This window comes from Cynocephalus volans, chromosome 3, assembly GCF_027409185.1.
Source record: "Cynocephalus volans isolate mCynVol1 chromosome 3, mCynVol1.pri, whole genome shotgun sequence".
Lineage (NCBI taxonomy): Eukaryota > Metazoa > Chordata > Mammalia > Dermoptera > Cynocephalidae > Cynocephalus > Cynocephalus volans.
In genome coordinates this window covers 43,071,243-43,082,781 of record NC_084462.1, presented here as the reverse complement: position 1 = coordinate 43,082,781, position 11,539 = coordinate 43,071,243, and the positions used below count along the sequence as shown (strand labels likewise).

General features: G+C 49.7%; 1 protein-coding gene across 1 annotated transcript in view; it reads left to right on the top strand.

Annotated features, from left to right (window-relative positions):
• Positions 1-283: 283 nt before the first annotated feature.
• ALDH1A3 (aldehyde dehydrogenase 1 family member A3) overlaps positions 284-11,539 on the top strand; it is a 35,787-nt gene continuing 24,531 nt past the window's right edge. The window contains exons 1-3 of the mRNA XM_063089482.1: positions 284-408; positions 5,177-5,281; positions 7,230-7,370. Of these exons, the coding sequence (XP_062945552.1) occupies positions 310-408; positions 5,177-5,281; positions 7,230-7,370 (345 nt within the window). The 5' untranslated portion in view covers positions 284-309. The remainder of the gene's footprint in view (positions 409-5,176; positions 5,282-7,229; positions 7,371-11,539) is intronic.

The window sequence follows — 11,539 nt, the reverse complement described above, 5'->3', positions numbered from 1 at the left end:
GGCCGCCCGGGCGGCCCACAGCACGCGGGCCGCGCAGCCGGCACCGAGGCCGGGCGGGGGTGGCCGGGCCCCCGCAGGGGCGGCGGGCGGGGTGGGGTGAGGCGGGCCGGCCCCCTGCCCTCCCTCCCGCGCGCCCGCCCTCCCTTCCTCCGGTCCTGCAGCCAATTAGACGGCCCCCTCGGGCGGGAGGCGTGGGGCGCTCCATAAAGCCGCGCGGAGCTGTCACCCCGCGAGCAGGCTGCGCACCGCCCAGGCCCGGCCGGCTCGCGGCAGACTCGGGAGCCTCGGGCCGGGGAGCGCGGAGGAGCCATGGCCACCACTAACGGGGCCGTGGAAAACGGGCAGCCCGACAGGAAGCCGCCTGCCCTGCCGCGCCCCATCCGCAACCTGGAGGTCAAGTTCACCAAGGTGAGGTGGGCGCCCCTCCCACCCGACGGCAGCCGGGTCCCGAACTGGGCAGCCGCGTCCCGGGCGGCGGGGACGAGGGGCCCGCAAGCTAGGAGTCCCCCGGGCGCTCCCGAGACCCCAGCTTCCCTGCCCGGACCGGCCCTCCCGAAACCGCACCCATCTCTGGGCATCCCGGGCGGCCTCGCAGGCGGTGGGCTCAGCGCTCTAAGCCTCGAAGCCGGGCAAGGGAGGCCTCGCGGCGCCCGCGCGGTGCCAGGCTGCTGTCCTGAGCGGCCCCGACGTGCCCCTGCACCGCCGCTTTGAACGCTCGCGGAGGTGCGCTCCGCGGGGACTTGGGGCGCGGTGTCTCCCCGCAGAGCCCTGGGGGTAGTTTCCGAGGTGAAAGACTCAGGCTTTAGGAGGGTCGGAGGGTGCCCGAGAACTCCAAGAGCGAGTCTGAGAGCAGAGGCCACATGGAGAGCTGCAGTCAGGAGACTCGGGAAACAGGTCCTCGGAGCAACGCGAGAAGCTTCGGGCATCTTCTGTGTTTAGCTTATACCAGCTTACGGGCGAGTGAGGGGGAGGTGCTCACTGATGAAACCGTCCCGGAGCCCAAAGGTCCCGGTGTTATGGACAAAGACGTGTTCCCCGAAGGAAGGTCTCAGATCTGGGCCTCGGGAAGCCGCGGGGGCAAGGCCGGAGCGCCCGGGCTCCGTCGTGTCGCGGAGAAGCAAGGCGGCTCTCGGCTTCTTTGCGCGCTCGGCTGGGACGCTGGAGTGTGGGCAGAGCGGTGAGATCACCTACCTGGGGCAGAGAGGACGGTGCTGAGGCCTCGGCTCGGGCCGAGGAAGGCCAGGAGGCTTGGGCAGTGAGCGTCTCCCGAGGGAGGACACCCCCAGGGTGTTAGTGTGGTCTGGGGATGCGGCGCTTCAGGGGCCAGGGCCATTGGGTTCACTTTCCCCAACTTTGGCTCCTCTTGTTTTCCGGTCTCATCCATAACCCCCAACCCCAGCTGACACAGCGCTTAGAAAATTCTCATCAATTTTACTTTCAAAAGTAGCAATTAAGTCTCTCAAACGGTTTTAATCAAGCGGAGAAAGTTTCAGGCCGCTATGTGTGGCCTTCAGATTTTGGTCTCGACACTTAATTCCCAATGTCGGCTGTGCCTCTGATCACATGACATTTAAATTAACTGTTTTGAGGGGGCTCTGTAATCAACAGAGACATGTCACTGTAAACGCTGGAAATTATTTTTAATGTCGTTTCCTTAGTATCAGCTTCAGAGTGAAAATTCCAACACACGTTCTGGGAACACTAAGCGTACCTTAATTTTTTCAGACCCCAACACTGTGGTGTTCAACTGTTTGTTGGTGGTGGTGTTTGTTTTAATTTTGGTTTTATAGTATTTTGTAAAACTATATAGAAACCAGAAAGTAAATGTATTGTTGTCCTTTTACCTTTTACGTTTTTGGATCCTATCAGAGTAATCTGGCCACACATGAAAAGTTTACCTCTTTCTCTACGATTCTTTAGGACCCTTTCAAAGTATAAATGTAGCCCTTAGGGAGGAGGATCTTAGAAGATTCACAGAGCAATGAGTGACTGTGGTCTTGATGGGTGTCACCTATTTGTCAGTTGACCAGAACCAGTGTGTGATTGACACGGAGGTGGGTGGTAAGATGGGGATGGCTGGAGAGCTGGATCCTTGGGGGGGCTCCCAGAAGGAGATGGCTCCAATGCCTGACACCCACAGGGGACGCTGCTGCTGCCTGCTCTTTGTCTTGGCCCACCTCCGCGGAGGCCTCCCCACAGGTGTTGTGGGCCCAGACAGTCCGTGTGGCTAAGGGTGGGCAGCCAGCACCCTGGCCCTCAGTGCTCAGGGAGCCTCCAGCCAGAGAGGCAGACAAGAGCACGGAACCAAGGCCCAGGACTGGCAGGAGGCTGGGCGGAGCGTGGGAGCCAGCAGTGATCAGCCATTTTTCAAAACTGACTCATGGTGCTTCTCGCTAACGGAGAGAGAACCTGCCAGAGATGGTCGGCCCAAACCCCGGCCTCCATGATGCCGTTTCGCAGGCTAGTCTAGCTTCCAGAGGATGACTTTGTCTAACCCCCTTCATTGTTTTCAGATTCGAACATTGGGCTCTGTAGGGTCACTCTGTGTGATTCTGATTAGGGGAAGGGACACTCTGGGGTTCTCACACAGATCTCAGAAAATAATAACCCCTTCCACTTCAGAGGAGCTCTTTCTTTATAAAATTTCTTCCAGTAGCAGAGATTCTCTTTAAAGTTTTCTAGTTCCTTAAAACACCGGTTTTTATTATCTCTTTTATGAAAAATAAAATTTCCCCAAATCTCCTTTTCCGAAAACATATTTCTGTTGAGTTCAGAGGAGTGGCCTGTTGCCCGATGGGAGTTACCGGAGACAGCGTCAGCAGGGTTCACGTGTGTGACTGCCATCGTCACCTCCGCCCAGGCACCTTCCACTCAGTCCTGTGTCCATGTCCTTTGATTCCTTTGGTCCAATATGAATTCTGTCTACTGCTCAAGTAGCTTAATTTTATATCTCTATGAGGTATAAAAAGAACTTTTCCCTTCTAGACCCTTTGTCCTGATTCAGGTTGAAGACAAAGCAGCCAGCATAACTGGCAGGCCACATCTACTGACTCTTTCCTTATTTATTTATTTTTTGCTTTAGTGGAGGGATAATCAACAGTAGAAACCACTTACAAGAGTACATGCGCGTGTAGTATAAAGAAAAAGATTTTGCTAAGTTAGAAACATTGTGATGGGAAAATATGGATGGAGTCAAGCAGCCTGAATTTTTTTTAAGTTGCTGGTTAGAAAGGACTACAAGATCAATGTCATGAGCAACCAAGGAATTTTTTTTTGGAGGAACATGCTTGGAGATGAAGTTTAACAGACATCTGACCATTGCAATCTGTTTCCATCCACCTTGTTCATGTTCTCTTCTGCCACCTTCTCATTTTCCCTCCTCCTTGGAATTGATACCAGGAAGGACCTCGAATCAGCAATTTTCACTGACAGCCTCTATTATCTAACCCACGAAATTTCATCTTCCTACAAATGGGCCCCTCTTTCTGGCCGCACTTTGCTCCCACACTAACTTGGCTCCTCCTCCCCACTTACTAATTTCTCGCTGTTACCGAGTGATTACTTGCTGGATGGCAAAAGTGAACGCTTGGATTTGGTTTCAGCTGGAAGAATAAACCTGTAATTGTAGCCTGGCCTTTTCCTCGTGCACTTCCCTGGGGGCCTGGCCTCATGTTGAAGGCGCTGAGCTTCCAGAAGTCAGACGGGCACATCCTGCTGGTGATGGACGCTCCCAGCTCTGGATTCTGGTCCCCACCCACCTGCCCAGCCAGAGCCTGCCTTCTGTGCCTGGTTCCCACCAGATGCAGACTGGGCTTCCTTCAGGATGAGCTGCAGTGTCTATCCAAGAGAGCCCAATACAGAGAACGTAACCACGTCGCACACTCGAGGAGACAGCTCCTTCTCTCATCTGTTGTCACTGGGGAGTCAAGTGTTCCAAATGAATCAGTTTCACAATAATTGAAATTAGTCCTTTAATGATACAATTAGTCCTTTAAACAATTCAAAGAGAAACAAAGCTATATATATGATATGCATATAGATATAGAAATGGAATCTGCTGAGCTAGTTCTGTACATAGAAATGATTGACAACATTTTATTTGAAGGAATGGTTCTAAAGCGAGTTAGCCATTTCTGCAACTAGGGTCTTCCTGATGCTATGATGGACCATCCCAATCCAGTGCAGCAGGGGCTTGTCTGTCCTCTCTCTGGGCAGCCAGGATCTCTGTGCTGTCAGAACGTGTTTTGTATATTATCTGTCACTTCTGTTCCTAGTTCTTTTGCAAAAGACTTCTCTTTTAATATGATGCTTTTAAGGCATTTAGGATTTAAACTAACAGTGTATAGTACATACATTTCAATCATGAACTTTGTACATTCTTTTTAGTTTTCTCATAACATCTTATTTTTTGGGTTTAGGGTTCTTATTCTCAGCTATGTTCTAGATAATTGAGGTTCCCAGCGAAGTGATTTCTGTGGATTATTTCTTGGGTTCTACATATAAACAGTTATTTGCTACATCTCTTAATATAACCTGGAAAATTTCTAACCCAGATATTTAACTTTGTTTTCCAACACTGGCTTTTATCAAGCCCGATGTGAAAATGGACATTTTAAAGGGAATGAGGGGGAAGGATGTGTTGATGTGCATTTATGAAGACTAACGGGTGGTGGTAAGACCCTCACATAAAGTGAGTTCCTTGGCAATCTTGCTGGGAGTTGCAGCAGGAAGGAGGAAGGGGCTGCTCAGGGTGTACTTACCCTTTAGGAGCAGGCAGATTGCTTGGCCCTTTATACATACAAACCTATTTAATCTTCCAAAGTCTGTGAGGGTGTAAGATTCAATTCACACCCTCTATTTAACTGTGTAACTCATCTATTCCTCTGTGAATCCATGCTATTGCTGAATCATAATAATAATTTAGGAAAAACTCCAAATAAGTTTAGTTTTATGATGACAAAAACTTGGATTCTAATTCTGAATCTGCTCCCAGTTGGTCGGTAGGTGCTGGGACTCCGAGTGTCTTGTCCCCTTTCAGGTCTCAAATGTAGAACAGGGAGGGGTGAGAGGAGCACAGGGGAAGAGGGCGGACAAGACGTTACCTAATGTCCTTAGCATGTTGAAATTATATGATTTTGATTTAAACCTAATTCGTTACACTTCCTTTCCCGGTTAGATATTTATCAACAACGAGTGGCACGAATCCAAGAGTGGAAAAACGTTTGCCACATATAATCCCTCAACTCTAGAGAAAATATGTGAAGTGGAGGAAGGAGATAAGGTGGGTGCTTTTTTTTCCCTCTAAGTAATTAAATTACAGATAAGTAGAGGATAAGGAAGCAGTTTGCCTCCGCTGTAAGCCAGCACTGGCCCACACTCGGGGTAGGGCCTGGGCTGGCTGCACAAGTTGGTATGTGCTCCTCAGACACATGGCCCGGAATGGGATCAATTATGGACGATCCTCTGCAAAGAGTCACTCTCCTTTGATAGATGTGTCTCCATCTATGAGGATGACCTCAGCTATCCTCATCACATGGCTAAAGGAAAGGTTTTTATCAATTATTTGAACCTGGAGGCATTAAAGAATCTTTCCAGAGAGCATTTCCGGCTGGTGTGTTTCACCGAATGCAGCATTCTGGCAGGAAACGCTTACAAAAAAAAAATAGACTTGAAGGAAAAAAGACTTGCTACCCAAGTGATGTGGGAATAAGTAATAACGTCACGTAACCACCAGATATCTTTTCTACCAGAAACTCACATGATCGTGTAAAGCTGTAGTCTTTTTAACCCTATTTGCTAGTGCAGAGTCTATATTGTAGTATAGACGCTAAGGGACTCCGGATGTGTCCTTTCTGCATATCAATGCCATAGAATATATTCTGAATGTAAGTTCCACTGGGAAACAGGTTAGAGATGACAGTCTGCTATGGAAGGAAGGAAAACATGAATCTCCCCTCAACCACTGGAGTGCTGGGCCGATGTTCTTAATCAGTGTGTTGGTGATGTTGAACGTGGATGGCATAAAGAACACATATGCAAAGCAGACTCGGATTTTATCCTACCCGTGACAGTTTGTGATGGGTGTGCAATACACAGTGGCTCCAGCCTGTGCAGACCCTGCTGTGTCAGGCTCCTCATGCTAAGCTCTGTTCACAAAGAAAGTAGCACAGAGGAGCTTGAGTGAAGATGTGAGGGCATGGGGGGGAAGAGCGGGATGCCAATTGGGATTCCCATTTGGAGATTCCCAGTTGCCCCACACAGGTGTCAGAGAGGAGAAGTAGACCCTTGCCTCACGCTGCAGTCTTTCCCTTGGTCTGGGTGGCTGCTCTGAGCACCTGGAGACAGAGGCCACCCCATCCCCTGCAGCTGGAGAAGGTCTGGCCTCCACCCCAGAGCCTGGGACAAGGAATTCAGTATCCCAGCCTGTCCTGTGCCAAAGTTTCTGCTGACCTACAAGCAAGCTTTGGAGACAGGGAGTCTTGGCGAAGTCTCCCTCCTGACTGGTGTGCAGAATCCTCTGCTTACCACACCTGCCTAGAGAGAGCATCTTGGCAGGGCCTGCGAGATGAGCCATGCCTGTCAGTGACCATAACCTCGAAGCCCATTTTCCCGAAAATAAGAATGAGTGATGCTGCTCTCAGTAGCTCCCACTCTTTCCTTTTAAGGTTTTGTTGTAATTATTCTATCAGTACGTAAAGGATCCAGTTCTACCCCCACGGGGTAGGTGTGACTGAAGGCAGAGAAAAGGCCTCCATGGTAGTCCCTGCACCTCCCTGTCTGTGGATTGTTGCAGTGTGGCCAGTTCTGGGACCCAGAGAAGCACACCCTCCCCCATTCTCACCACTGGACCACAGTTCTCAACGGGAACAAAATGCCAAGACAGATGTTTCCCACCTAATTTGTGAATGGTGGGATGGTGTGTATTCAGACTGGGTTAGCATGTGGAAAATCATCTCACCAAGAAATATTCCAGGTCACCAAGGAAAATACTTAAGGCCAGTGATTTTATAAAATATGTTTAAATGCTTTTATAATCAGAAAGGACATTAATATTTGGCCACCTTAGAAATTTTGCAAAAGACTTAGGATGCAAAGAAGAAAAAAATCACTTGAAAACCCCTGCCCATTCAAGTATCTGCCAACCCCTCCTTCCTGGGCTCTACCGCAAGACAGAGGCCCGACTCTGCTGTTCTCTGTAATTGATACACTCTCTTGTTTTGGCCACTCAGCCCGACGTGGACAAGGCTGTGGAGGCCGCCCATGCCGCCTTCCAGAGGGGCTCACCGTGGCGCCGGCTGGATGCCCTGAACCGTGGCCAGCTGCTGCACCAGCTGGCCGACTTGGTGGAGAGGGACCGTGCCATCCTGGCTGTGAGTACACGCACACGGGGCAGGCAGGGGACAAGTTGGCCTCACAGAGGGTCCTGTTCCCTGTGAGGTATGGGAGAAAAGATGGAGGGTTCCCAGCGTTCTGTGGCTGTGGGTCTGTTCCACCCTTTGAGGTCCAGCTCTCTGGCAGTAGGCAGGCATCGATGGCCCTGGACCTCACCCTCTTCATTTTGAAGTCACTTTCGTCCCCTGCAGTTCAGCTTTTTGACCAAGAAGTTGCCTATAGGAAGTCTAGCTACATCAGTGTTTCTCAGACTTGGGATATGTATAGATGGTTACTACAGGCTGGCCTGTATCCTGGTCCCACCTATACATTTATGTACATTCTTTTTCTTTTTTACATTAACTCCCTTTTAAACTTAAATTTAACCTCATCCTAAGTGACAACATCCATGAAATTACAGGTTTAATGTTTCGACTGTATTTTTTCTAATATTTGTTAAAGGCAATGCTACCACTTAAAAGGAAAAAAGTTTCCCCCATATGACCTAAAATCATTCCTATATCACTCCTGGGCAGTGAGGAGCATGTGTGGAGTGGTAGTAAAAGTAGGATAAACTGGTTACAGGAAACATAGAATATAAAATACCTGGTTCCAAATCCCAGCTCTGCCACTTACTAGCTGTGTAGCTGTGGACAAGTTGCTTAACCTCTCTGAAATATATTTCTTCATGTAAAATGCCACTATTAATGATGACTAAGTGTTGGAGAATGATCCATTTAAAATCCTCAGCAGAGTTAGTGGCATGTAGTAAGCACTAAGTAGATGATGATAACTATCATTAATAATAGCGGTTATCATCACAATGCTATGTGAAGACCCTGTTTCTAACCCCAGCTACATGCCCTGCTAGCCACTAATCTCCTTAGGTGTAAAATGGGGCTGTTAATGCAGCCCACCCCATGAGGTGGAGCCATTCACACTAAGTGGGGCTGTGAAGGTATTACTGAGAAGTTTATGCATCATTTCACAGGGTCATCGGCCCTTCCTTTGGTCCTGAGGCCGAAGCCACTGTAGAGCCATGATGGGCCTTGAGATCCTTTGCAACCTGCACATCCTGTCCCTACTTGGCTTAGACTTCTGTTTGTTAAACTTGTTCCAAACCCTGAGGCCCAGTTTGTAGGAGAGGAAATCTCCTTTTTGGCCTTTGATTTGGAAAAATGATTTTTCTCATGTTGGGAACGAGCAGTAGAGTGGACACTCTTTCAAAGAACAGTGTCAGGCCGAGCCCGTGGCGCACTCGGGAGAGTGCAGCGCTGGGAGCGCGGCGATGCTCCTGCCGTAGGTTCGGATCCTATATAGGACTGGCCAGTGCACTCACTGGCTGAGTGCTGGTCACGAAAAAGACAAAAAATAAATTTAAAAAAAATAAAGAACAGTGTCACTCGGGTATTCAGGTCACTGAAATTGCTTTTGTCCCTGCATGTGTTTCTTGGGGACAGAGGAACTCCTGGTTGCCTTTTCCTGAAGGTGCATCTGCACAGAAACCAGGGATCTTCTTCCTTCCTGCCCAGTTGGCCAGTCGGGTGTGTTCACCCGAATCCGGGTGAGGGTAGCTCCTTCTGAGGGCAAGCACTTCTCTCCACGGAGCCTCTGGTTTCTTCCTACAAGGAAAGCCAGCCTCAACTCTCAAGCTGCCAAACTGGCTTTTTCAAAAACATTTCTGTTTTCACCCAGCATGAGCTCATCGGTTTGCAATGTCCGTGTGGACTAATAGCAGACTGGAGAGGATGTGGCCCGGGCTCCCCTCCCCACCCTGGCCTCGGGTGTCAGTATCATCTCAGGAGCAGCGGCTACAAGGCCACCTTCATCTTCAGGCCACTCCATTGACCCAGCACTACTATGTTCTGATAGCAGATGGAATGTAGGAGGAATTCGGGAATCAACTCATCCAATCGCTTCTGCCATTGGGACCTTGCTGCCCACAAAAAATAAGATCTAGCTCTTTGCCACAGCATGAAGGGGACAGGAGAATCCCTGGCAAATATGGTTTTTACAACCAATGACATCACAGGAAAGCGCCCCTCCCTCTACGCCTTGCCATGGCTCCCCTGCACTTTGACATGGCAGGGCACTTCTTTCCTGTCACGTTCTCTTGCTGGCTTAGTGGTTTTTCAGAGCTGGGTATTGATTTCTGTGTTCAATGTTTGAAACAGTAGTGGGAGACCCAGTGGCCCCTGACTTTCTTTCCCTTGCTGGGGTACCCTGGGCCCACATGCTGGCTCTTTGGGTGCTCATTTTGGGATCCTCCAAGTAGGGACTCCCCGTTTAATTTCCTTTTCAACCTGAGTGCCATTTCTTGGGCCTCGTGCTTTAAGCCTGGCACACTGGGGGTGCAGGGGCAGTTCCCCCAGAACTTTCCAGTCATTCCTTAGTAACTGAGGGTTATGATGTGTTAACTTTTCAGAAGGTATATTTTTCTCCTAAAATGTTAAAGGAAATACACTTAGGAGTGGCTGTGATTTACTCATGGTCGAACCGCAATAACATGTTAAAAGGCAACCATTCCCATCAGTAGCTAACACTTGACTTCTCAGGTTCAGTCCTGTATTCTCACTTACCTGTGACACATTTTTTTTTTTACTAATATTAAGAATTTCCTGTTTAAACCTATTGTGGCCTGGGTTTTGCTTGGACAGATTCCATAAAAGCAACCTGGCAAATTCATGTTGTCACTCCAATAAGCGAACTTGCCCAAGTTAATAATGAAAAATAGGCAATGTTTACTGAATGCTCACTGTGTACCCGGCTTGTTGTAGGCACTTGACCTGGACTATTTATCATCCCATTTTAGAGATGAGGAAACTGAGGCCCAGAAAGGTTAAGTAACCTGTCCAGGGTCACCCTGCTGGAGGCGGTCAGCCTGGACTGGAGGCAGACAGTCGGCTCCGTGTCCTACCCTTATCCATGATGCAAATTGCAGTCTTCTTCCTTGTCCTATCTCAGAAAAGGACCAAGACTAAACCCCTGGTTCCACTGACATTTGCAGATACTGTCTGGAGCAGCCCAGTCCTGGAGACCTTTTGGCATTATTTGCGATTGCTAGGCTTCCCCTGGGAAAATGAAAGTTCCCACTTGGGATGTGAAACAATAGGAACCAAAGATACCGTGTATTCAGTGTTATGTTGGCCCTATTCAGTCCCTGAGCCGCAGCTGCTGGGGGTGAGACACATGCCCCAGACCCAGACCAGCCCTGTCATACTCAGCAACTCACAGCCCTGCCTCCTCAGGGACCCCAGGTGAGGACTGACAAGTACTTGTGCCTGGTGCCTAAAAGGAAGATGATTACCATCATTGTAGCTGTCACTGTTGTCATGTGAACACTTCCACACCACTCGCTGTGGGCGGGCACCCTGGTTAGTGCTTTATGGAGATTGACTCCCTTAGCTCTCCCACCAGCCCAATGAGGGAGGAGCCATTATTATTCTCATTTTCCAGATGAGGAAACTGAGGCAGAGAGTGATTCAGGTACTCACCCAAGTCCACTAAACTAGAGACAATCAGAAGTGGCTGCCTCCTGTTTGTAGGAGACGAGGCTCCTCCCTGAAGCAAAGGCCGGACAGGTATCCCGAGCATCTCAGGTTGTCCTGCTGTCTTTCCAGACACAAATGCCTGGGAGCAGCAGCCAAAGGGGTGGGCACTGTGCTGGCTGCAAGTCGGATGCCCTGAATTCAGTGCCAGCCATGCTGCTGATCCACTGGGTGGCCTTGGCTGAGTCACTGGGCTCTGTTAGCCTCAGGTGTGCACCTTAAAGTGGGAATAGAGATGTCGAGTTCAGGGATGAGACATCTGCAAGTGCATCAGGGTTAAAGCCCTGGACACCAGGAGGGGCCTTTCTTCCTTTGTAAATCTCATCTTGCTGCACTGGCTCTTCAACAAGAATCCAGCCCTGGGCTATGTGTCAGGGTGGCCACTTCCTGCAGAGATGGATGACTGGCGGTTTCAGTGCTGGGCTCAACTGGGGCTGCTTGTCCAAGGGACAAAGGGGTTCTCTTCCACCCAGGCTGGAAATAGAAAAGAATCCCTGCCATTGAGCCACTGCACACTCTCCTTGGGCGATTGCCTCCCTCACCAGCAGAGCCAGTCTGCTCCTTCCAACTCTATATCCGGCGTGGGCAGCACAGCTGGGAAAGCCCACATCCTTGTGCTG